At 38.2% G+C, this 27,584-nt stretch overlaps 1 protein-coding gene across 1 annotated transcript in view; it reads left to right on the forward strand.

The window, feature by feature from the left end:
• PTPRN2 (protein tyrosine phosphatase receptor type N2) overlaps positions 1–27,584 on the forward strand; it is a 1,540,415-nt gene that overhangs the window by 1,445,073 nt on the left and 67,758 nt on the right. The window contains exon 16 of the mRNA XM_072652081.1: positions 22,291–22,364. Coding sequence (XP_072508182.1) covers positions 22,291–22,364 — 74 coding nt within the window. The remainder of the gene's footprint in view (positions 1–22,290; positions 22,365–27,584) is intronic.

Here is a 27,584-nt window from a genome sequence, read left to right on the forward strand (position 1 = left end):
GAAGTCAGTCAACAAACATTTATTAAAAGCCAACTTTGTTCCACTAAACTGTGGGGATGTGAAGATAGGCAAAAGATGACCCCTGCTCTCAAGGAGCTCATAGTCCAATAAGGAAGGCAACTTGAAAAGAAGAGAGGCACATGCCAAGTATGAGTAGGCTACAACACACACTAAACAAAGAGCAAACATAAGAACCAGAATAATGGATATCATCAATGTATGATGGAAAAACTAGATTGATTGGTTTTGAAATGAGAGCAATAACCAGTGGGCAGATTCTTTGTTCCTCTGGTATCCTTGAAGTGTCAGGAGAAAAATGAGAAGATTCCTAGGACATCAGGTGAATTCTCTGTAGTAAACTCATGGGAAGACATAGATAAGAGTCCCCCAGGATGGGCAGGCTTTAGTTGGCTGAGAGACATATCCATTAGAGGAAATATTCACATCAATGACACCACAGTTCCTTTTGAATATGTGGGTTAAATATACCCTCATTTATGAGCAATATCTCTATTTTGCATAAGAGAAGTTGAGTTATTTTCCTTCTTAAGTCGCAGGGTCTGTTACATGAATTCATTGAATAAATAGATTAAAGACAGGAGACTTAAAAAAAACTTAGTCATTTTGTTTTTTAAAACAAATGTAAAATGTGTACATATCTCCCAAACAGCTTATATGAAACTCTAATAAATATAGCTAATAGGGTTAATATAAGAAATGGCTGATGACTGCGTCATTATCAGTGATCTTTAAAAGACCATGGAAGATGGAAGAACTAGCCACAGATTGCAAAAGGGGCAAATGTCTTGTTTGTTTCTGGAAGAGAATGGAGAATAAAGACTATAGGCCAGTCAGCTTGACTTTGATTTCTAACAAACTTCCAGAATATATTATTAAAGTAATATTTAATGAACACTAGAAAAGTAAGCAGTAGATCAAAGAACTAGCATGAGTTTGACAAGAATAGGTCATGCCACCCTATGTGTGTTGCCTTTCTTGACAAGGTTACTAAACTGGAAGATTAAAGAAATGAAGTTGATAGTTTATCTAGATTTTAGCAAAGCATTTGATCAATTTCTCATGCTATTTTTATAGAAAATATGGCACTATATGACTAGATGGTAATGCAATTTATTAGATTCAGAACTGGTTAAACGGTTATACTTAAAGAATAGTTAATGATTGGTGTCAACTTGGAAGTCTTCAGTGTGTTTAGAGGAAAAATTTTTTTTTATTAACAAAAGAAATTAGTATCAAGAACAAGCTTGTATGTGTATAACCCATATAAGATTGCATGCCATCTCAGGGAGGAAGGGGGGAGGGAGAGGGAGAAAATTTAAAACTTATGGAAGTGATTGTTGAAAACTAAAAACAAATTAATGTAAAAAAAAAAAAAAAAAAGAACGAGCTACAGTGGTAAGAAGGAGAAATCCAAGGATGAAATTCAGACTTGGACCTCTACTCAAAGAGTCAGTTAACAACAAGGGTTTTATACACACAAATGAAACAAAATACTATCAGTTAAGTCAATTTACAGCTTGCAGAGGGACCAAAAACAATCCATCTTCAAAGAAAAGGAATATCAAAGAGGGTGCAACTGTATTTTCTGAAATTATTTCATATTCTTTTTATGAGCAAGGTCTTACATAGTTAAGACAAAGAGCCTGTTAGCGTTTTGACTTCTTAAGGCCACCTGCTGCCTCCCCAAGGTAGTACTGACTGTCCAATTAAGAATTAGACCTTTTTATATATTTATCCAAAATGAACACCTCAGGAATTTGTCCTTGACTTGGTACTGTTTGACATTTTTATCTGGGACTTGGATAAAGGCATAGATGGTATATAGTTATAAGATGTGTAGATGATACGGAGATGAGGATAACTAATACATTGGATGACAGAACCAGGAGTCAACAGGATGTCAAAGGAATAGAACATTAGGCTGATTCTGACAAGAGGAAATTGTATAGAGATAAATGTAAAACCTCACAAAGGTTCAAAAAATCAACTTCCTAAATATAAAATGGGGAAGGCAGTGCTAGGCAGAAGGTCACAGGAAAAAGATCTGTGTTTTATGGACTGTGACATCAACATGAATCTACAGCTTGATGTAACAAGCAAGACCTAGAAGGATGTAAGGGAAGAAGGGAGGAGGGAAAGAGAAAGAAATGGGGAAATGTGTGCTGTTTTCAGCTGTTAGAAAGGCTATCATGCCTTCTGCTTAGCCCAAGAAACTAGAAATAGGATCCATCGGTAGAAGATGCTACAAATCAAATTTAGGTTTAATGATGGGAAAAACTTCCTAATACCTAGAACTATCTTAAAGTGGAATGAGCTGCCATGAGAAGTATCCTTCAGCTGAGGTCTTAAAACAAAACCAGGATGAGCACTTTTCAAGTATATTTTAGAGGCAATCTCTTTTTTTCAGGTACATTTTGGACTAGATGACCTCTGAGGTGTTTGAGAACCCGGAAATCTTGGGATTCTGTGATCACAGATGAAGAACTGGTTCCATTCAGTTGTTTTTCAGTCTTGTCCAACTTTTTATGACTCCATTTGGGGTTGTCTTGGCAAAGATACTGGAGTAGTTTGCCATTCCCTTCTCCAGCTCAGTTTTATAGCTGAGGAAACTGAGGCAGACAGGATTAAGTGATTACCCAGGGTTACATAACTAGTAAGTGTCTGAGGCTGAATTTGAACTCAGGATGATGAATCTTCCTAACTCCTCGCCCTATCTTCCAACAACAGTGCCACCTAGCTGCCCTTGGTCTAGCTAAAAAGTCTCTTCAACACTTTCCCCCCATAGCATGATACTTCCTTACATCATTTCTAAGACCCATATTGTCTTTTTTCAACCAGAGGTAGAAATATGGATCCCACCTCTTGGACACCTGACCTATTAAGTTGAGAGTCAAAGTTAGTCCAGGGCTCAAAGGTTTACTAATCTTGTCATGTTTATTTAGTAGGTTAAACTAGAAAGAATTTTGCTACTCCCTTCTGAGTCTCAATATGAATTAGAATTTCATTACAGAATAGATGAAAATTTTAGAAAAGAGAATCTAGGGCTTTAATTAATATATATAATATAAACACATGTACCTATATTATAATAACTAGTATTTACAGAGTACTTTAAAATGTGCAGAGCTTGTTACACCAGTGATCCCATTTGATCCTCTCAATAGTCCGTTGAGATAGATGGTATCATTATTCCCATTTTACCAATGAGAATACCAAAGCTCAGAGAGGTTAAGTCATTTGCCAGTGGTTACATGACAAGTATCAGAGGTGGAATTTGAACTCAAGACTTCTTAAATCCAACACTGTACACACTATGTATATAACATGCATATAAGTATGTATATATGTAATTGTGCATACATAATGTGTGTGAATATATGTGTATATGCACTTGCATGAGAGACACAATTCACATACATTTGAGTATATTATGTGCTGTTTATGTGTCACTGAAATAAAATTGAATGGAAAAAAATGAGTGCACTATGAGCTAGGTACTGTGCTGTGTTGGGAATATAAAGAAAGACAAGAATAGTCTGTGCCTTTAGGAAGCTTCCATCCCAAAGTGGGGACAATATGTAAAATACATTCAAGATATATGCAGAGTAGACAGAAGGCAATTTGAGAGAGGACATTAGTAGCTAAGAGTACTGAGAAAAGGACTCCTGTAGAAGGTGGAATTTAAAATGAGTCTTGAAGGAAGCCGGGGAAGTTAAAAGGGGGAGAAAAGAGCATTTCAGGCATGCGAGATGACCAGGGAAAGGGACAGAACTGAGGGGTGATGTGTCATGGTCATGGAACTATCAGTGGTCTAGTCTAGTTGAGTCATAGCACATGGAGGGAAAGAAAGGATAAGAAGACCAGAAAGGTAGGTAGGAGCCAGGTTTTGCAAAGCGTTAAATGCCAAACAATGTAGTAGATAGAGAATGAGCCTCAGAACTAGGAAATCCTGTGTTCAGTCTCCTCTTGTAACACATACTGTTAGTCATCTAAGCAGAGGAAGTGCCTGTGTGCCCAGGGAATGCAAGTGTCCTCACTGGACATTCCCTGCACCAACAAAATCAAAGGTTCAATCTCTATTCCTACATACATTTGCATACTGAATACCTCCTTATTTTTGTTATTGTTCAGTTGCGTCCTACTCATCATGACCCCATTTGGGGTTTTCTTGGCAAAGATGCTGGATTGGTTTGCTGTTTCCTTCTTCAGTATCTCCTTATGCTGAAGATCATGAGCAACATCCAGCAAACATTGCGAAGTTCCTTGAACCTTATGACCTACTCAATAGGTCCTTTGACCTGCTTTTGAATTCAAAGTTTTTAACTCAGCAAGAATTTGGGGGAAGAAGCATGACTCAGTAGAAAAAAACTGTGACCTTGGAGGCATGGGACTTGAGTTCTAACCCCAGTTCGGTCACTGAGTACTTTAGAACCTTAGTTGATCAATCAGCATGCATTTATTAAGAACCTACTATGTACCAGGTTCTCTGTAGGGTTCTGGGTATACAAAACCAAAGAATGAAACAATCCCTTCCTATCCCTACCCTGGAGCTTAATAAACTAATCAGATTCTCTAGACTCCTGTTTCCTTATCTGTGAAATGAGAGACTTGTACCAGATGACCTCTAGGTTTCTTTTCATGTCCAAATCTCTGATCTTAATTAGTGGCTACTGTTGGCAGAATACTTTGTGAGGTGCTCAGAGAAGATAAAAAGGTTAGCTATGATGCCATCCCTGACTTCATTAGAATTTACAGACTAGTAGGAGACTATATCACAGGCCCAAATAACTACATTCTTCACTATTTCAATGAACTATAATTTCTTTGGTATGGTTATTGCATTCAGAGAATTCTTTCTTTTTATAAAATGTATGCCTTAGTAGATTATCTTCATAAATTGCTGTGGCTAAAAATTCATCACTCAGATAGCAAACTTCTTTTGAAGAACCTCTGAACTTAGTTAAACTTGGCCTTGGGTAACAACAATAACAATCATTGTCATAAATTTATATATTGTTTTAAAGTTTACAAAACACTTGTAAAATCACAACAGCCCTTCAAAACACGTAGTGTAGTCTACAGATGGAGAAACAGAGGTTCAGAGTGAATAAATGACTTATCCCGGGTCCAATGGGACCTTTTCCAAGTCAGCCAAAACCACCCTTAATGACCAACAATCTCTTAGTTGTCAAATCAGTGGGCTTTTTCTCAGTCCTCAACTCACTGACCTCTCTTTAGCTTTTTATACTGTCCAACTGTCCCCTCTTTCCAGATTCTCTTTTCTCAGAGTCTTTGACTGCAGTTTTCTCCTGCTCCCTGTCTAACTACTCTTTCTAAATCCTCTTTGCTGTGTATTCATCTGTCTCCCACCCGCTAAATATGGACATTCCCCAGTGCTCTGTCCTGGATCCTCTTACGTATCTCTATACTCTCAATGATCTCATCTGCTCCCATATATTCAGTTCTCATCTATGCAAATGACTCACAAATCTACATATCCAGCTCTACTCCCTCCCTTTCTCTCTCCCCCTCTCCCTCCTTCTCTCTCTCCCTCTCTTCATCTCTCCCTCTCCTTCCCTCTCTGTCTCTTTCTGCCTCTCTTCCTAGCTCCCTTCTCTCTCTCTCTCTCTCTCTCTCTCTCTCTCTCTCTCTCTCTCTCTCTCTCTCTCTCTCTCTCTCTCTCTCTCTCTCTCTCCCTCCCTCCCTCCCTCCCTCCCTCCCTCCCTTCCTCTCTCCCTCCACATGTACTGAAAATTCCACTAACTGGAAGTCCATTTGTAGATGGTAAGTATCTTCTAAAACTACAAATATTTTTAGTATGATTAGGGACTGCTAAACATACACATAGAAATTTGAATTAATTTAATCAACTCCTTTTCCTCCTAATACCTTTTCCAGGTCAGCTTCACTGAGGAAATGGGAGCTGAAACTTGGAGGATAAGGAGATGGTCATTTCAAAGTATAGAGAAGCTGAGGAAGCCAGAGTGGAATGCTATCCTTTGTATGGGGGGAAGAGCTCCAGAATAGCAGGAGGATAGTGGTATTTGAGGGAAGGCACATAGGACATTGGAAAGGGTAGGGAAAGAATGACAAAGATAAGCTTTTATCTGTTTTTCAAAATTTCTCCTAGAGTCAACTCTATTAAAAAAAAAAGCCTTCCCCCTCCTCTTTCTCCATTTCACTAATATATCGCATAGTTTCTACTAAAGTTTTACTCTTATTTCAATCTTCATTAGAGTCCTACATCCCGTATTACCATGATGACAGTGATTATCCTAGTTTCTCAAAGACCATTTGACAGAATGCAAGCTCTGATTGATCCTACCAGGACAGAAAGACCATGAGTACAGACTAAATAATCATTGTAATTTGAAGGGCAGCAAAGTCTCAGTTGAGGGAGGCTTCCCACTATCCTGGACCCAAGGCAATTTTTTTTTTCCATAGCATCCCTTGAAGACCAAGTATTAACTCATGAAGGGATTGGAATCTTCATCCATGAACAGAGTGTTCAGTAGTTTGATTGTATTATAATTTACATAGTTTCATATGAATTAATTTGAGATCCTGTCATTTTCAAGAATTTTTCACATTTCTACAGAGAAATGAATTACAAGTTCCAGATAACTGAATTGCTAAGGAAATTTTTGAAATGCAATGATTAAGGACTGCCAGTACTTGCTTTATGTAAGATTCTCTAAAAGGCTATACTACATTTATATATATGTATATGTATATGTATATATATACTATACATACACTATATATGTGTGTGTGTGTGTGTGTGTTTGTGTGTGTGTGTGTGTGTATGTATGCATATGTATATATTCTAAAAGTAGCTAGGTGGCACAGTGGAAAGCATGTTGGTCCTGAAGTTAGAAAGATTCAACTCCCTTAATTCAAATCTGGTCTCAGACACTTCCTGGCTGTGTGACCCTGGGCAAGTCACTTAAACCTGTCTGCCTGAGCTCCTCATCTATAAAATGAGCTGGAGAAGAAAATGGCAAACTACTCCAGTATCTTTGCCAAGAAAACCCCCAAAGGGGTCATGAAGAACCAAACATGACTGAAAAACAACTAAACGAAAAAGGGCAGCTTCTTTCAGATAAACACTCACTTTTAAAACTTTCTTCAGACTTTAAGCAGATTAATAATAGAAGGAGCCTTGAGTAGAGAGGTATAATCCTAGCTCATCCTGTTTAACCTTGAACAAATCATTTAATCTCTTCAGGCCTCAGTTTCTTCATCTATAAAATTAGGCTGAGCTAAATTATTTCTAAGGTTCTGTCTGACTCAATATTATATGACTCATGACTCATTGTTCATGGGTTGGAATGTCTTCCTTCATTTCCTTCTGAGTGATCCAGAGAAACATTGATTTGTTTTTTAAATTGCAAATATTGGTAGTTTCCCAACAACTCATAATTAAGAAATAGCTGAAGGGCCTTTTTGCATAGTTCCTGTTTAAACTTTGAGTGAAAACCATGCTTGAGATATGTGGTAGACTGAATTCATCCAAAGTGAATCAGTACACATCGTTGCACCTGCCATCATCACTGCAATTCCCATCTCTGTCACCCTCCCCTTAACCTCTTAAAATCCTTAGTTTCTTTCAGGACTCAGGTCAAGGGCCAACTTCTAAAGTAAACCTTCCCTGAACACTCCACTTGTGCCTGCCTCCTTCTCTTCTCAGTACACCTTGGATAGTAGTTGTATCTACAGTATATTTTATTACATTTATTTTGCTTATAGCTATATGTGCAAATGGCCCTGACTGAAAACAGAGCATCTGGAAAGTCTTTTCTGTATTCCTAGTGGCTAGCGCATAGTAGGTGCTTGTTGTTTAATTGTATCTAAAGTCAGCCAGTTTGTGCCTTTATTTTTACTCAAGGACATTTACCTTACATAATGCTTAAAATCATTACCAATTTGACAATGCCATATAGACAGTTTTTCTGCAGGTACCATGTGGGTGTAGAAGTTTGTTATATACAAGATGTCCCAAAAGTATTCATGCAGATTTAGTGTAAATGTCATGTATTTAAAATGTCATTTGAAAATTTATTTGTATTTCTTTTACATGTTTTTAGCTTTGTGAATTTTGAATAATTTTTACTATAACATGATATGACTCTCTGACATTATGTATTGCTTGTATGGCAGTTTTTGGATGACACTTTCTCAGACAGGTGGGTGAGTAGAGGTCTTCTGGTTTGGCCACCTTGGTCACTTGATCTGTTTCCATTAGACCTTTTCCTGTGGGGTCATATCAAAACTATCATATATGTACCAAAACCTTGTTCTTTGGATGAGGTATGATTAAAAAATGCAATCCTTTCAATCATTGAGAAGCAGCTGATCAAAGTTTTTACAAAGTTTGAAAGTCAACTAAAGTAGTGCATAGCATGATAGTGGTTACGTTTAATTTTAATAAGCAACATCAGTATCTTAATACTTTTAATTCATAATTAACTTTTCAAACAGTGGAGTATATTGTAAATTTGTAGCATTCATACTTCTAAAGTTATTGAAGCTTAAAACTGAACTAAGACTTTTGAGACACCCCATGTAAGGGGATAGGGGAGGTTAGACCTGTGGTTTCACTACTAAAGGGAACTTCTGGTTGAGGGAATTTTCTCTACTAGTATAGGTTGACACCTTCTCTGCAGCTTAGTCTTAGGGAATTGCCAAGAACATCAATTCTTAAACTGCTTGACCTCAAGACCCTCCAAAAAACTTTTAGTTATGTGGGCTACATCTATCAGCATTACCATAATAGAAATTTTAAAATCTTAGTGTGTTCATCCTTCATTGCTGAAGAAGACCATGCCATCAGAGGAATGATGACATGACTGCACTTGACTTTGCTTTGAGTGAGGGAGGGCTGTGTAGGTCACCAGCCTCACTTCTCCTCTAGAGCCATCTGAATCCAGTGACCAGATATTCATCAGGATGACTGGAGATGACCCAGGAGGAAGCAGTTGGGGTTAAGTGACTTTCCCAAGGTCACACAGCCAGTGAGTGTCAAGTGTGTGAGGTGAGATTTGAGCTCAGGTCCTCCTTAGTCCTGCACTGGTGCTTTATCCACTGCACTACCTAGCTGCCCCAAAGTCTTAGTATTGTTTTGAAAAGAGAGATAGATAGAAACAAAACAATAGAAAAAAGAAAAAAGAATTTTGGCTTTCTGAAAGAGTCTCAGGGACCCTTTAGGAATTCCTGGACCAGACTTTGAGAACTGCTGGCCTAGAGCCCTGAGAGGTCAAGTGTCCAAAGTCACACAGCATCTGTATAGGTCAGAGGCAGGACACAGACCCAGGTTTTCATGGTTTTGATGCTGACTCCCTATCCACAATGCCTCTTGACATTATGTAATACTAACTTTAGTAGATCATTTTTTTAATAACACCTTATGGTTTGCTGAGTACATGCATTATCATCTTATGAGATAGGCACAACGATTATGCCTACTTTCTAGATGAAGAAACTGAGCGATAGACAGAGTGTCATTATCCAGAGATCATCTCCCAAAAATGTCAGAGTATTGGCTTTCACATTCAGTTGTGAATTATATCATTTGTTGGGGCACAGTTGGAGATATACAAGGACAGTATTAGTTCTGAGGAATAGAATGATACTGATGGTTATTTTATCATCTGTCCGTTTCACTTTTGGCTTGGAAAGATCTTCTAAAATACTTCATTGAACTCCAACAGTGATTATATAAAATCAATATTTTCCATTCCCAGTTCCATAATCTGTAAAGGTCCCTTGAACATTAGAGACTAAAGAAGTTTTAGGAGTTTAGGTTGAATGGGACTATAGGGACTCTGTGGTTTCTTTGATATCTAGTCTCATTCTCCTCCCCTCCCAATCCCCATCAGATAGAGTGATTGTGTCATGATATTTAAGTCTTCTCTTGCTTCAGTAACCTCCTCTTAGATTTAGAGATTGTACCTCTTTGCTTAAAACCATGCCAATAGGTCATGTAGAGGATATGAGCTCCTTTAACTATTGTTGGCATTATTCATCTAATGATTCAAGTTCAAATTTCACTAATGTTTATTAAATACCTATTACATGCAAAACAAAGATGAAAGATGAAGCTCTTCCTCTTCTCTAAAAGATGTGTTCTAGGGGAAGGGGAAAGATAGAGATTCTGGGGGAGTAGAGGGAAGGAAAGGAACACATGTCCACACATATGTATGATTTCAGAGAGTAGGTGATAGGGACAAAGAAAAGATCCATACTAAGTACTCTAAGAAAATGTCTCTTGTATACCTGTTTCCTTCTACTAGTAGTTATCTAGTTATGTGTGTGTATTCACATGTATGTGTGTGTGTTGTATCTTTCCAAATAGGCTGTAATTCTTTGAGTTTAACAGCCATATCTTACACTCCTTTCTAACTTGTTTATTGGAGTGTTTGGGGTATTCAGAGAGAACTAGAACCTCTAGTGTGAGGGTTCACACAGCCCTTTTCAGAGCTGTTCATTTGCCTTTGGTGTCTACCTGATTCACCCAACTCTCATCTGCGGTTCCAAGAAACTGTAGTGTAGAAGCAGCAACCAAACTGTCTAGGCATGTGGGCTTAACCAGGTGGAGAGTAGCTCAAACCCATTGGTGAGTTAGGGGGATCTTTACTCCAATCATGTGAAGATTCCCCCATCTTCGTTTGGTCATGAAGGGAGCTGAAGCAGGTACTGTGAAGTGCTTGGAGCCTGGTCAGATATCAAAGACACTAAGGTCATCCCCTGCATCCTGGGTTATCTCCAATCTTCTTGACTTTTTTTCCTACCCCTTGACTTCAATAACTCTGGAAGACAGAGGGTGATGACTTTGTGCAAATCTGCCTTGCTTAAATCCAATTCATATGCAAGTCAAGACATCACCCATCACCCACAATTTTATCCTACATAGTGACATCATTAGTCTGCTTTGAAAATAAAGGAAGAACAACAGCCTGTTTGCTATCAAAATACAGCGCTCTACGTATAGAAATGATTTGTTTTTTAGAAGCTTGCTTTACTCTCAAGCATTTTATAACCTTAACACTATAGAAGTGTAAGTTTTCAACTTCACTATTGGCACAAGGATGTTGGTGACCAGTTCACTTGAATCAACTCCACGCTGACATCATAATAGAATACTGGTGCATGTGGCACAGCTACTGAGGGACATGTGGCTGCAGGGGAAAGGAATACTGAACATGAAGTCAGGAGACTCGGATTCCACTCCTGGCTCTGCCCCCCTCTAGCACTCCTCTGGCCTCAGTGTACTCATCTGTAAGATTGGGCTAATAATATTCTGATTGCCTCTCTCCCTCAGTAGTTGAAGAAAAAGGCCACTGTAAATTGTAAAGCCTTATAGAAGTTAGAGCCATTATTACCACATTAAATCACCTTGTTACTATGCATATTTCTTGGTATCTATGGCATACTAGAAAGATCACTGGTCTTGGTCTCAAAAGACATGGGTTCAAGCCCTTGTTCTTTCTTTTACTTTCCATGGCACATCACAATCTCTCTGGTCCTCAGTTTATTCATTGGTTCAATGGGGATAATGAGCCTTTCACTGTCTGGGGTTGCTGTGAGAAATGTATAGTACTAGATTAATATGAACTTATTATCATTAATAACAACGTACCTGTGTGTACTAACAGGACTGAAAAGGTTAATGGATGAACAGCAGTCTTTCCTAAGCTGTCTTTTGGGTGAAGACTGGTGGTGGTATGTTTAAGTCCTGTCATCTGTTGCCATTTTCTGTCTCCATCTGCCTAATATCTTTGCTCAAGAGGAATTCTGGCAAGAGCACTGAACTCCTCTGAGTGGGCTGTTAGAATTGTCCAACATGGCATAGTTGAGTCTATTTCAGGGGATCCATAAAGTGTAGCCTACTTGTGGTTGCCCTACTTAGTTCATAGCCTAGTATAATGTCAATTTCTTGAAGATGTGAACTTTCTCACTTTTTGTATTTGTATCTCTAATGCCTACCACAGTGTTTGGCTCACAGTAGGAGCTTAATAAGTGGGTTTTTTTCTTCCCATTAAGCTCCCAATTCTACATGTGTCTAATTCCATGGAGTTTTGTTGTTACTCAATTACTGATAGATTTTCTGTGCTCCAGGAATTCATTGTTACTCATCCTGACTAATTGTTATTTTTGATACATTTTGTTTTTACATTACATTGATTTCTAATATACCTTCTTCCACCACCACCACCATCACCCATCAAACCTTCTCTTGTAACACAGACTAAAAAAGAAAAAAAAGTAGTTCAGCAAAATCATCCAATGCATCAGTTTCATCTGACAGCTTATGCAACATTGCACACCATAGTTCCCACCTCTCCAGTGAAGGGAAGAAAATGTATTTTCTCATCTCATATCCAAGCTTAGTCCTAATCATTTACTGTGAATAGTTACTTCTAGATACTGGTGATGAATGAAGCTGTTCTCAAGATCTTAACTGATAATGGGAGTTTTTAAATTCTTAATATCCTATCTTTTAGTTTCCAAAAGGAAAAAAAATGCATTCTTGACTTGTTCTACTACTTTGCCTGTTAATATATAGGACTGTTAATTTATAGTGCATGGTCTTGTCACTGGAAAGGGATAGGTTGGAAGATTTTTGGTTTCTTTTTTCCCCAAGAAATACTTTTGAGTGAACACATCCGAGAGAACAATTTATACAGTGTTCACAATTAATGTGAAAGAAAACACTGAAGGAAATCAGAACTCTAATCATGATTTTAATGGATTGAAGAATGCTCCCTCCCCTTAATGCAGAAGTGGTTGTCTTTGGTGTGGGATAAGGCATATACTGTCAGACATGGCTAGCGTGTTTATTTGTTTTGCTTATTTTACTTGGGTTTGTTTTTTGGGGAAGGGGATATTGCAAGGGAAGTTGCTACTAAGGTATAGAAGCGGTGAGAGTATCATAAAGAATTGAAAGCTTTTTTTTTTTTAAAAAAGCTTCAGTCAAAATAATTCCTTTTTGAAAATCCCGTGGCACACATATGACAAATTAAAAAAAAAAAACCTCAGGCTAAATGTAGAGGTAATTTCCTTTGTAGAAAACTGACATCCTGATGAAGGCTAAGAAGATGCACTGCCTTCTGGAGAGTGTTTCCTCTTCTGAATAGCACCTCTTGAGTATATTTTCTAATACTTGGTAGCTGTCTCAAATCTCTCAAAAGGCCAAGGAGACTACTTGCTGTATCAGAGGCCATCTACCTCTGAATGGCATATAGTATTCCACCTTTGTTTGGGGCTTTACTCTACAAACAATATGAGAGTGATTTCAATATTTAGACAAATTGATTATGGCACCCACAGCTGATAACCTTTTATTATGGTCAATTTCAGTGCATGTTACTAAGAGGTAGAACCATAGCAAAAAGTTAGGGGATCTCATGGAATTGGGAAAGCAACTATACTAGTCTTCTCTCCAGTGAACATACTTAGCATCAGGCTACCAATCATCTTCCATTAGATTTGTAGATTGTATTCCAGTAGATTGTATTCTAGATGGCCCCCAGATAAAGAGGAACAATTTGTTCATCAATGAGATGAAAAAGAATGTTGATCCCTGCCATTGTATGAATTTTTACTATTGGTATGTTCTTGATGTGCATTATCAATAATATCATGTTATCAAAATGTGTCATCCATTTGATTTATTTTGAACTTATAGCAAAGGGAGTCCTTTCAGTCCCAAAGCAACACCTTTGTTATTGACACATTCATTTTAGAATGCAAATTCCAGTTAACTCATGGTTAACTCCCTACAAATTGAGTCATAAACAGTGTAAGAGAGTGATTGTGATTGATAATACCTGAAATTTTCCATGTTAGTTTGCCATTTGTTAAAGGATGATAAGTTAGTACCTGTGACATCCATGTATTTGATCTGAGGTTTTTGTTACCATTGAACATCATCTTCTTTTATATAATTGTATTCATTTTGCGTATTTTTATTTTGACTTTTCAATCTTCATTTTGCATCACTTCGTACAAATGAACTTTTCACATTCTTTATGATGTAGTCATATTTATCTTCATATGCCACTTTTAATTCAGCCAATCTCCCGTCATTGGACATACCATTTCTTTCTAACTCTTTGGTCTTTATTTGCTGTCAGTACATGAGTGAAACTAGTAATGGGATCCTCGAATCAGAAGTTTGATCTATCCATAACAGGTTGGCATCCCCCTTAGACAAAGAAATCTCAGTCCAAAGGATCCGTGTGGACTGTGGTCAGGTGATCTTAAAAGATTTTCTTATCTTTTTTACAAATCACCAACATCATAAGGACCTTCTCTTTCCAATAGTGGTGGAACTCATGCCTATCAAGGCCCTTTCACCTGCAGGTTACTCTGATGCCTTGTAATGCTGTCTAAAGGGATCCATATTGCAGAACTATATGACAGATAAGGTTGTTTTTCTACTTAGAGTAACTAAGCCTGCTTGTGTAAGAGCCAAGATGGATCTATGCTATATAGCACAGTATGGTACAAAGAACTCTGGCTTTAGAGCCTGAAGACCTGTATTTGAATCCCACTTCTGACATTTTCTATCTGTAGATCATTAAACAAGGCATTCCCTTGCCTTTTTTCTCTTTAGCTGTAAAATAAGGAGTTTATACATCTATGGTTCCTTCAAGCTCCAGACCCATGATCCTATTAATGAGTCTAGTTATATTTAGGTGGCAACATAGTTTTAGACAGTACATAGCTTTTTAAAGGAATTTTTTTTTGGGGGGAGGTTCCAGTAGGTCTATGGGGAAGTAAACAAAGTGTCATTGGCACCTCAGGTTTAACTGAAGCAAGATATAATCGATCAGTCAATAATCAATCAATAAATATTTATTAAATGCCATCTATATCCCAGGCACTGTGCTAAATGCTGGGGATACAAAAAGAGTCAGAAGATAGTCCCTGTTTTCAAAGGACCTCACAATCTAATGGGAAAGATAAGAAGTAAACAAATATTTACAAATAAGCTACATACAGGAAATAATGGACAGAAGGAAGGCACTAGAATTAAGGGAGATTGTGAAAGGCTTCCAGTAGAAAATAGGGTGTTAGCTGGCACTTAAAGGAAGCCAGTCGAAAGAGATGAGGAGGGAGGGCATTCCAAGCATGGGGGATAGCCAGAGAAAAGCCCTAAGCCAAGGGATGATATATGCATCAGTCTTTATATACCTTTAATGTTATATCACAATTCTCTGTGATTTCATTAGGAAACTTCCACTACCAGTGCAGATTGGCAACTGCACTGCAATTTGTAGTCCTTAGAGTAGCCTGGAACACTGGAAGGTTTGGTGAATTATCCAAGCTCACCCAGACCAAATGACCTTTAAAGTACTTTTCCAGGTCTCACGATCCACAAGTCTGCAATTTAAACAGGAATCATTATTCAACACTGAAGGAGGACAACTGGATTGGAGTTCAAGCTCCACCACTAATTCTGTGACCTTGGACAAGTCACTTCTTGGTCATGCAGTTTTTTCATCTGTAAAATAAGAATAATGATTCCTGTACCAGCAGTAATATATGTAAAAAGACTTTGAAAATTATAAAATTCCTTATATTAGATATTATTTCTATATTTAATATATTGCTATGGCTGTATATTTTTTCAATCATCTTAAATATATAGCCGCTGAAAATTTCTTCCTTTTCCCAGTGACTTATTCTGAGTTCTCCGTTCTTTTCTATCTTCATAATTCCTTAAGTAAGCAAAATGTCTATTGAGCACATGCTATTTGCAAAACATTTGTCTTCATACAGCGGAGGCTACAAGGAAACAATAAGACAGGGTCTCACAAGGGCAGAGAGGGATGATAGAAGAGAGAGCAGATTGGTCATAGGGGCAATTAGAATGCTTGGTGTTTGGGGGGGAGGGGATAAAAGGGGAGAAAATTTGGAACCCAAAATTTTGTTAAAATGAATGTTAAATTAAAATAAATAAATAAATAAAAAAGACAGGGTCTCAGTCCACTAGAAATTATTCTAATAGTGAAGACAAGACATATCTGTTTGAAAAGATAACACAGCAGTGTTAGAAGTAAATCAGATTTAGGGCTGGAAGGCATCTCAGTGGCCATTTAGTAACACACACACACACACACATTTTATATATGAGGAAACTGAGGCACTTAAGTGACTTGGCCAAGGTCAGACAAGGAGTAAACATCAGTGATGAGATGGTATACCAGGAATTCAGAGAGGTCACTGTGGACCTTTTCATCATGTTTTGGGTTTTTTCTTGTTTTTCCTATAATATGTCCATTCCTTCTTCCCTCTCTTTAAGTTTCTGCTTCAGAATTTCATTACAAAAAACTAACTCATCAGGTTATTAGACTATAAGGAAGATATGATGATTCACATACATGATTTCTGATTTTTTTAATGAGAATTCACAGATTTATCTATTGAAGCAGTCTCCCTGTTAAACCAAGATCTAGCCTAGAGAATTTAAAGCCTCTGTCCTAGAGTATTTTCAAGTCGCTACCTGAAATTTGTGCACGAGAGGAGTGGGAAGAGATTCCTTCCTGAGCACAGGAGGGGACAAGATTCAGTGGCTCAAGTGAAGGATAGGCCTGTTTTTATGATCTCAAGAGCTCTAGTTTGATTTCTCTTTTTTGCCTTTTTCAAATTGCTTAATCTTTCAGTGCTGGCTCTGATGAATTTTTCAGAATCTCAGAGCTTCAGATGTATCATCTCATTCACTGGTCCTCATAAAATTTCTGTGAAATGAGTAGAGAACCATAGTCTTATTGTCTGTTTTGTAGGCTAAATAAGTCAGTGAATGAATGAATGAATGACTAAATCACAGAAAACCTAAATGATTTGTCCAAGTGGCAGAGCCAGGCCAGGAACTAAATAAAGGTTTCTCATTCATAGGCCAGCCTAATGATTTACCCATTAGACCACTAATTCCCAGTACTGGTTTTGTGACACCATCCTCCCCCTTCCATCCTAACTCCCCTTCTTTCTCTCTCTCCCTGGAAATCTCCAGTTGTCTCAAGTGCAAAACTGTTCAAATACAAAGCAAAAAATATTCTAATTTTTAAAAAATAACAAGTTTTTAAATGAAAGAGTGGCACCCCAGAATCAGACAAATAACCACAACTCCTCAAAGTTTGAACTCCTTGCCTCCACAATGGTGCCTTCAACAATGTTCCATAGGGCGATTATCACCATTGTACCCCGAAAAAAAAACTCAGAAATCTCAGGCTCAGGTGCAAGTCCCCTTCCTTCCCCTCCCCCAGCTAGAGTATAGCAAGGTCAGCACAGGGCATTTTCATTACAGTTTCCCCAACTTATGGGGCAGCTTCTTGATTTCTCCATTAGAGCATCCAGCTGGCAGGCCTCTCCCAAAGCCCAGTGAGGGTGGGAGCAGCTTTCTTTGCTGCTGGTTTGCTTACAAAGCTCTGGGGACCAGCCTGCCTGCCAGGCCTTGCCTCTCATGGCCTGCCCTTTGTTGATGACAAACCTCAGGAAGGCCTACTCTCTGCAGCCTGAGACCTCGCTAAGTGCCTATTTATTCAGCCCTACAAGGAGGGGGGAGGCTTGTCTCCTGCCACCATTGAGCACATTTAAAATGGGCGCTAGCTTCCCGAGCCAGGAAATTACGAGCTCAATCCCCTCAAAGATGCCCCCCCATCATCTTCTCTTTCTATAGTGACCCCTACCCACTGCAAAGTTCTCTTAGACAATGAGGGAGCAGCCCCCTCATTGGTACTATCACAAGGGTCTAAAGTTGTCTGTGCTGAAAATATTTATAATGAAGCTGGGCTCCCGTGAGTCCTGGTGAAGCAGCCAGAAATCCTGCCCTTTTATGCCAGCCTTCTGTGGAGGGTGAACAATGAGACCTCGGTGTAGCCCTTGAGAAAAGGGTGCTCACTTCTGAGCAAAATGCAAGGCAGTGGCTTTGATGTTCCCAGACGTCCCCAGCCATGCAAATGGTGTCTGAGAGCCTGAATTTTGTGGCAGTGTTTGGGAACCAGAGTTGTCGCACTGACTAGTTTTTGTTTTTTATTTTTTTTCTCCTTCTGGAATGCTTTAAACTCACTTTCCTGGCATTCTCAGAAGTAAGAGACCAAGGTCATTTAGTCCATGATATTTTTATATCACTTTTCACATCTAAGTAATCACTTCTTTTATAGTCTAGTGGAGTGATTTGGCAGCTAAAATCAACATTACTTTTAAGACCATTTCATATAGGAGTACATAAAACTGCATCCACTGCTATTGGCTTCACCGTATTCCTTTCCTCTCATGCAATCCCCCTCTCCCTGAGGAAGAGGAAGCACAGAAACATCATAGGATCATTGATTTATATATCTTGTTTTTTTCCAGCAAGAGGCAGTGGTCAGGGGTGTGCAAGTCCAGTCATTCACACATACTGGCTTTGGCACCTTAGGCAAGCTACTTCATTTCTGCAGACAATTTTCTAAGATTATAAATTGCAGAGACAGTGTCAACCTACACTGGGTAGAGTTTCCTCATCCCAGAGTTCTTTGTATCAGTGAAATCAATCACAGTGAAATCTACACATTTTTTTCTCTTTAATATGTCAAATCTAATCTCTAAAACCACCAGGTAGGTAGGTAGTCTCCAAAGGCTCCCTAGAGGAGTTTGATTATAATAGATTATTCCTTCTGTACCTTAGAGACCTTGTTTTGGTGTCTGACATACTAGTTCTGTGTGCCTGGGCAAATGCACGTATTCTCCCAGTGCCCCCAAGAAACTCTAAAAATCATACATTACAGAGGAGGTGCCTGTTGCACTGGTGGATGGAGGATCGATTCTTCAAGTTCCCTACAAAGAAAATTTCTGTCAGTTTTGTATCCTCAGATTTTTCAGAGACCTGAGTTTCTTTCTTTTTTTTAAAGCATTTATTAAGCCACTTCTTTGTACCAAGCACACTGGTCTTGGTACTAAGGATACAAAATACAGAAGTGGCACAGTGCCTGTCCTCAAGGGGTTTACATTCTTCTAGGGATAGACATATTCGCAGATTAGTAAGTATAAGACGTATACAAAATAAATACTCAGCGACTGGGGAGAGGGGAGCACTAAATTAGAGGAAATGTTTTGAAAGAGGCGATATGGAAACTAGTCCTTGAAAGGGCCAGAGTTCCAAGAATCAGAGGTGAGGAGACAATGCGTTCTGAGCACTGGGAGACAGTCTCTGCAGGAGTTGCAGGTGGAGACATGAAACTTTTCGTTTTCATTCTCGCTGACCACCTCTGTTTCTTAGCTTTCCATTCTAATTTTGTTTTGTATACTAAGGAAATTTACCAAATACAGAAAAGAGAGATTATGGGGGAAGGGGAAAGAACGCTGAATTTGGGGTCAAAGCACCTGGATTTGAATTCTGGCTCTTCTGTGTCTTGCTGGTGTGACCTTGGACAAGATACTTGACCTTTCTGGGCCTCAGTTTCTCATTTGTAATATGAGAAAAAGGTTGTCCTTGTCAGTTGTGTCAAACTCAAATGGAATTGAATATTACCTTGGGGAACCAGGAATTACATTATTTGTGTTGTATTGTATTTTCATTTATCTTGTTAAGCACTCTCCAATTATATTTTAATCCAGTGGTCTCACTCTGGAGTGTTTCAAGTGGTCAGCTGTGGTCCCTTCCAAATCTCAAATTCTGTAATTCTGTATGTTTTCTTTTATTATATAGTGAGAAGTAGAAAACTCAACGAAGTAGAAAATTTAACTTTTCCCTTTGTACCTCTGGTATTAGAAAACTCAGAGCCTAACACACGTTACTCAGAAGTGACTTCGAATTCTGCTTTTACAATTTATTACTTGTACAGCTCTTTGAAAGTCACTTCATCCTTTTCATATATGACTGTGTCACATCTCAGAAAGCTTCGATGACTCTCTGGGCCTCAGTTTCCTCATCTGTAAAATGAGAAGGCAGAATGATATGATTTCTAAGATGCCTTTCAGTTCTAAATTCTGTTACTGGTAACAAAACACTAAAAGCTGACCTCTCAGGGACCCAGTACATCTATAACTCAGCTCCTTTCATTGACTGTTGTCATCTCTTTTTTAAAGTTTATTTATTTTAAGTTTTCAGCATTCATTTCCACAAAATTTTGAGTTCCAAATATTCTCCCCATCTCTCCCCTCCCCCCATCCCAAAATGCCTAGCATTCTCATTACCCCTACCACCAATCTGCCCTCCCTTCTAACATCCCTGTCTTCCCTTATGCCCATCTTCTGTCTTTTCCTTTAGGACAAGATAAATTTCTATACCCCATTACATGTGTTTCTTGTTTCCCAGTTGTATGCAAGAACATAGAGTTTCTTTTAAAAAAAAAAATAAGCAAGTTTTCCGAGTGGAATGAAAGCTCAAGATTGAAATAAAAACTTCCTATATAGTTTCAACCACTATTCCACAATTAAGTATTACCCCTTGGCATTTACCATTTCTCCTGGAAAGCCAACAGGCCAAGGACAGTTCTCCTGTTAAATTGCCTTCAGGGCTGGAGATAAAGGTAAAAAGTTCACTATGTTGCTAACACTTGCTTCTGGAGTCCCCTGTACCAAGGTTGTCTTTATTTTTTAAAGTAAAAAAAAAAATTTAATGTGTTTCTTTCTGCATATTACACCAAAAAACCTTTCACTGAAAGAAAGAGTTACTTATCTCAGGATATTATGTCAATTTAGATTTTTCAGGCAGTGTTTTTCTGAGAGAAGAAAAAGAGAGATGGGTATAGCCCTGAAAAATGAGAAAGGAGAGGAAGAAAGAAATAATTTGACTTTTGCATTTCCCTTATGAATGGGCAGCTAGGTGGTGCAATGCACCAGGCCTGGAGTCAGAAAGACCTGAGTTCAAACCCAGCCTCAGGACATTTACTAGCTTGTGTGATCCTGCCTGGGAAAGTCATGTAACCCTGTTTACCTCAGTTTCCTCCTTTGTAAAATGAGCTGGAGAAGGACATAGCAAATCCCTCCAATATCTTTGCCAAGACAACCCCAAATGGGATCAGGAAGAGTCAGACACAACAGGAAAAACAAGTTATTTTACTTATGTCACCAAACTTCATTTTACCGCGCCCAAGAAAGCCAATTTCTGTGACCGGACATTTACTTCCTCCATGAGTTTTCCCTTAAAACGACAAATATCAAGTAGCTTAAAAAAAAAAAAAAAAGCCCATAGGCAGGATACACAGAGTGTCTCAAAAGTACAGTTTCACCTTTAATAGCTTGTAACTGCACTAAGACTTTAGGGACAGACTGTGGTATAGCAGGAATGTCACTGATGTAGTAAGGAACCTATTCTTTCTTAAACTGATGTAATCGGTGATTGGAATTAATAGACCATCAATTATATGGATAGGGAATTACTTTAAGCCCCAAGTAAAGTGACTTGCTACAATATTATGCAAATGTTTTCTGTTTGTGGAAAATTTATTTTTTCCTCATTTCATTTCCACCTGTTCTTTATTATATTTCCTTTCCTTTTAAAAAATAAGGTTTCTGTATTCCTTAGGCTACTGCCCTTTATAGTTTACGCAATCTTATTAAGTAATAGCCCAAAGTTGGTTGTTGTTAGTTTGTTTTATTTATCACATATTAACAGTGCTCCAAATCCTGTGTAAAATATGTTCTTTTTGGGGGTGGGGGCAGAGCATCCCTGGACCCTTCATCTAGGTAGGTACAACTTCAGCATGACTTATGGCATGGACACCAAGAGGTTAAGCGATCTTGCCTGTGGCCAACATAGCTAGTATATGTCAAAGTCAAGACCTGAAGCCCAGGCCTTCCCAATGCCAAGGACAACTTTCCAATCACTAGGTCAGTCTACCTCTTCAACCTTATCCTAATGTATTTGTAGCTTGAGTGCAAAGGCTATCTGTCCTATATGATACACAGATGAAGACCTAGTCACTATATTCACAATCAAAATAAGAAAAATCTGATTTATAGAATGCCAGGGGAAAATGTGCATCCCTTTCCCCTTCCTGCCTTCTTATCCCATCCATTTAAAATAGAAACAGAACCTGACAGAGAACAAGGAGAGGGCAGGTAAAGGAATAAAGACCTTGGAAGAATAACACTTTTGGGTTTAATGGAAAAAAAAATATTTGAAGACTATCTCAAAAAATAGAGGTCTGATATACATACATTACCTGAGAGAAGACAGCATTAACATTCATTATTAAAGTAGCATAATGTGCAGGTTGATGAAAGTAGTATGAGGAAATCTAATTGTCTTTTTTTCCTTTCCATTGGGTTTGCTTACAGATGATCATTCCAGGATACTTTTGAAATCTGAAAACAGCCATGACAATTCGGACTACATCAATGCAAGTCCCATTGTAAGTATGTAAACTAAGTCAACTCTTGGTCTTTCTTCAGGTAGCATTAATATGGTCAGATCACCAGTACTGTTTTTAGAAAAATAGCCAGATCTATCTTTCTGAGACAGAGTAAGCCAAAAAATAATCCTGACCTGCTATAGAAGTGGTTCCTTAAACTTGAGTATATGGCCTGCTCAGGCCCCATTCAATGGGCAGGAGCTTCTAGCCTGGTAAAGTGGATCCAAGGTTTAGATAACAAACTTATTGGACAATGAGATCAATGAAGGGTGGGTGGAACACAAGGAAACTACTAAAAGAACCTGCAAGCCTGGGGCAGGATTCGCCATTCTGTGATGAGTCTTTTTCTGAGTTGCCTACCCTACTTTCCTTCAGTCAAAAAGGGAGGAAAAAGCCTTAGAATGTAAACCCATCACTTTTTAAAATGGTCAATGATTCCAGGTCAGATTCAGAATTATGGGTTAGTCCTTTTAGTGGGGAAAAACTTTCTTTTTAAGAAAAAGACTGCTTCCTGATGGTGCCCTTTTTTGAGAAATCAACACTTAAAATGTAGTGAAGATCTCAAGTATTGTCTATATTGGGAGGAAAAAAATGACATGGTGATTTCTCATAAATCACTTGACCCAAGGCCCCAGTAAATAGGAAGTATTTCTGTCTTCCTGACATGTCTTACCCATCCACTTCTCATGTCAGCCTCATCCTCTTGACTTTTTTGTTTTCCCTTGTGGACTGAGGTTAAACAGATAAGGTTGAAAAGGGGGCTATCTGGCCATCTTAACTGAACAGAATGGGGTGGGGGGGATGGAAGGAGGGGAGAAATGGGTGAAAAGTCAGACTTCAAGGGCAGATTTTTCAAAACTGCATGTGATGAATATGATTGCAGATGGGAAAGGAGATAAACTGTTATCTATAAGTAAAGAAACTGCCAAAGACAGATTTTTAAGAGGGTGTACTTAGTGGCATTTTAAACTGAAAGCTGAGCTGTAGGAATTGGTTATCTGTATGTCCAGGTAGGGGGAATTTTGCTTACTGTGGTTTTGTGTCCCTCCTTTAAGGATTTTCCTTTAAATTTGGTGTCTCTAGGAAGCAAGGTGACAGGAATCTTTCTGAAGATTACAAAGTTATGATAGATCAAATGTTTGCCACTTGAGATCATAGGGAGAAAAAAGCATTAGGCCACTTGAGTTAGGAGGCTGAGATCCTAAGTAAAAAGCATTAGGAAGTTACAGAAAGTTTCTATATCTGCCTGGCAAAATTCACTTACACAGTAAATTGTTTTAGAATCAAAAATATTTCTCCAGAGAAATATTCTAGAACAGAGCCAGAAACTCTTTGTGAGGGACTACTTGATATAATTGTTGGGTTTTGTCTGTTTTAATACCCTCATAGAATCAGAACTGGGGGGAGGAAGAAGACCCTATGATCCCCAGAAATAAGGACCTATGAAACTGGCTAGTTGTGTGGCCTAGGACAGCTGCAGTCTCATCAACAGATAAGGTGATTGGTCTACATCAGGTCTTACTTGGCACAGTGGATAGAGATCTGGGCCAGGAGTCAGGAAGAATGGAATTCAAGTCTGGCTTTAGACACTTCCTTAGCTGTGTGACTTTGGGCTTCTGCCTTTCTCAGTTTCTTCAGCTGTAAAATGGGAATAATAAGAGCCCCTGTATCACAGGGCTGTTGTGAGGACCAAATGAGATTGATATTTGTAAAGCATTTAGCACAATGCTTGGAACATAGTAGGGATTTAATAAATGCTTATTCCTTTTTTCTGCCTTTGACCCTCCATGGATCCCTTTTCAGAATAATGTTTTTAAATGTGTAAAATAAAATACATAGATTTACAAAGGAAAATAACTATATTGGAACAGTTTTAAAAAACATTTGTTTTTTGCATAAACATGCCTCAGGTTAAGATCCCCTGGTCTACATGACCTCTGACATCTCTTCCTATTCTAAATCTATATTCCTATGTGTTGGCAATTACCATTGTTGAAATATCTACTCCAGAAGGGGAGAAGCTTATAATCTGCAATTAATATTCTTGCAGAGTTGCCTGGGACACTTAATGGATAAGAGATGTCTGTAGTCACCCAGCTAGGATGGATCAGAGGCCTGACCTCAGTCAGGTCTTCCTGACTCCAAGGCCAGGCTTCTGTCCACCATTTGCTGCCTGATTCATATGTGCCAGAGATTAAGTCACATTCCCCAATTTAGAACAACCACACAGGGGAATAAAACCTGCCTTTATGGAATAGTCGTGTGATTAATTCTTTAGCCTTCACCCCTTAAACCTGGGCCTCCTCTCCATGGTTATCAGGGGACTCAATGCTATTGAGCCTACATGTGCGCTCAATTATTAGAATCTGATTGGAAGAGTGAGAGCCAATGGGATATAATGATAATGATTGTGGGCCAACAAATTGTTTGTGCTAATCTATAGGTCTATTTAGAGGACTTTATCTGAGACCTGATTCTCATGAAATTAAAATATGAATCTAAAAAGAAATTAAGTTATGAATGAATAATTGAAGAGTTGGAAAAGTTGGTCAGAGTTTTTGTCAAAACACTTCAACTATGGACTACTTCCTCCCCCCCACCCCATGCTCACCCATTTTTCAAAGGGGAGAAATGAATGGTTTTGATCGTTCTGGAAAAAATACAGTCAAATTTTGTTTTACTTATGTTTCCAATATCCCCATCCTATGGACATTTAATTGGTTTGTCCAGTTAATACATTGGAGATATGTACGATTTTTTTTTTAAGTTAAATGCAGCTTACCAAAACTGTAGTTCATGTGTTTACCACTCCATCATCTTATTTTAATAATCCCAGTAATGATCAGAATTTCCTAATGGTATTTTGGTTATTAGGGGTTGTGATATTGGATTATAACAGGTTTTTTTCATTGTGTCAGCAAGGTGAGTGTTAATAACACAAGGCTAGGATTGTCTGAATTGAAGGAGAAAAGCAGTTTCCTTTTTTTTCCCTTTGGAGCCTGAGACATCTCATGAGGATGGAGTGATAAAAAAATAAAGCAATTATTTTCAAATCTAGAAAGAATTGAGTTACATCAATGTATTTGTGACTAAGCTATTTTCATTCTATAGAGCCAGGGGCCCAGTTTCCAGATATTTCAGCTGCTCTAGCTCTACCTTAAATCTAAATGATAGCAATGCTATCTGCCAAAGGAAGGCGGCCATCCCCATATATGCATATATACTTAGCAGCGTGTTTGTGAACGGTTTTGTAAGTATATTGTTTCATGTCATACCTGGTCTCCATTTTTGCTAAAATCTAAAGCTGATCTGTTAGGTCCTCTAGGTCAGCAACTGTTAGGAGCACAGATGATCCCATAGAAAAGCTTCATGAATTTTAAAATATTTCATACTATGAACAAACATACTGGATTCCTTTCAAATTCTAGGTTATAAGAATAAGCCAGAGGATACCAACTTTACCTCCTCTCTCTGAAATCACTGAAAGTACAGTGATAATAACTCTGCTACCAGCAATTGAATGAAAAGCTTGCAATTACAACCCAAGGAGACCCTGACTGTGCAGAATAAAACTGCGATAATTACGTCTGTCATATTTGTACTTAGTCCTCATTAAATTTCAGGGAAATCATCCAGTAGTAAATAATGTGCAATCTTTGCTTTTAAATTAGAGGTCATGAAAGTAAATGGGAATTCTGTTTCCCCTCATAGGGTGTCTAAGAGAAAAACCCATCAACTACATTTAAAAACTCAGCTTGCTTATTATTGAAGACACCAGACTGAGAGATGTCATTAATATGACAGTTTGCTCCAACGCAGCATACAAATTTTTTTCACCAAGAACAATTCTGAAATTTTTAATGACATTTAAAAATGAAATTACTTCTTCATTCTCTCATTTATTTGGAGAAAAATTGTTTAAAATTTCAATTCCAAAGTCATTTAACAAATTCAAATCGAGACCAGCTCTTGTTAAGGTGGAGAGAAGAGTGATGGATAAGACCTTCTGAGTCTCTTGTAGATTTGTGTTTCACTAAAAGAGGATTTTTTTTTCAGAAGAACTGTTATATGCATACATATGACAATGAGATAATAGCACTTTGCAAACCTAAAGTGCCGTATAAATGTCAGTTATTGTTATTATTACCGTATTCAACTATACTTGTGTATTGCTACATGAAGTTGACTTAAGTCCGGTCTGATTTTTTTACATACATTTAAGAAATTATCCTCCTTTCTGTGCCTTAAATGATAGTAAAATTATCTTGCTGGGAAGTTGGAATCAAAATGTAGGAGAGGAAAGAGCCTATAGAAAAATGAGAGTTTTAGTCTTCCTAAAATTTTAGAACAGGTAAGGATCAACCTAAAATGGCCCGTTTCACTTTCATTTATTTGTTGTTCGGTCTTCTCTGACTCTTCATGACCTCATTTGGGGTTTTCTTGGCAAAGATACCCGAGTGGTTTTCCATTTCCTTCTCCTGCTCATTTTATAGATGAAGAAACTGAGGTAAAGGGACTTAAGAGACTTGCCCAGGGTCACACAGCTAGTAAGGGTCTGAGAGCTTTCAACTTAGGAGGATTAAGTCTTCCTGACTTCAGGCCTGGAATTCTACGCACTTCTGCACTCAGCTGCCCCTTACTTTTATCTAAGCTGTACTTAATAGAAGCTGGTGGTTCTGCTGCTACTTGTTTGACATCAAAATGGAAGACTATTGTTTGTCTTTTTATTTGACATCAGTAAAAAGCTCTTCAATCGAAAAGTTTTCTCAGATGGTTCAGAGCTTCAGAATCTGGGTACCACATGCTACTGACATGCAGAAGATGGTGGAAGGAGAAGTTAGAATTGTCTGCAGAGTTGAGAAAATTGTCTCGAAGTCCTCTTCTTGGAGATTTCTAGTTTCTCAAGTCAGAATCAGGCCGTGGAAGTTTTTGCTTTGTTTTGTTTTATTTTGTTTTTTTAATTGCCATTCTCCAGTTTGAGACATGGAACCAGATCTTCACAAAACATCACAAAAACTATGCACTTTACAAGAGCTTAAGAATGAGCCTTCCTTGGATTCTATTTTGCCACATCTTTGGAATTTGAGCCTCCTCATGAGTAAAGGATTCAGCTGAAACAAATGGTTTTCTTTTGGAGGCCAAGGGGAGGGGACTAGTCTTAGTAAAAAGCAAAATTATACCCTTTAATTATACTTGGATTGCAGTGATCTTTGATCCTTT

This window comes from Notamacropus eugenii, chromosome 3 (assembly GCF_028372415.1).
Source record: "Notamacropus eugenii isolate mMacEug1 chromosome 3, mMacEug1.pri_v2, whole genome shotgun sequence".
Lineage (NCBI taxonomy): Eukaryota > Metazoa > Chordata > Mammalia > Diprotodontia > Macropodidae > Notamacropus > Notamacropus eugenii.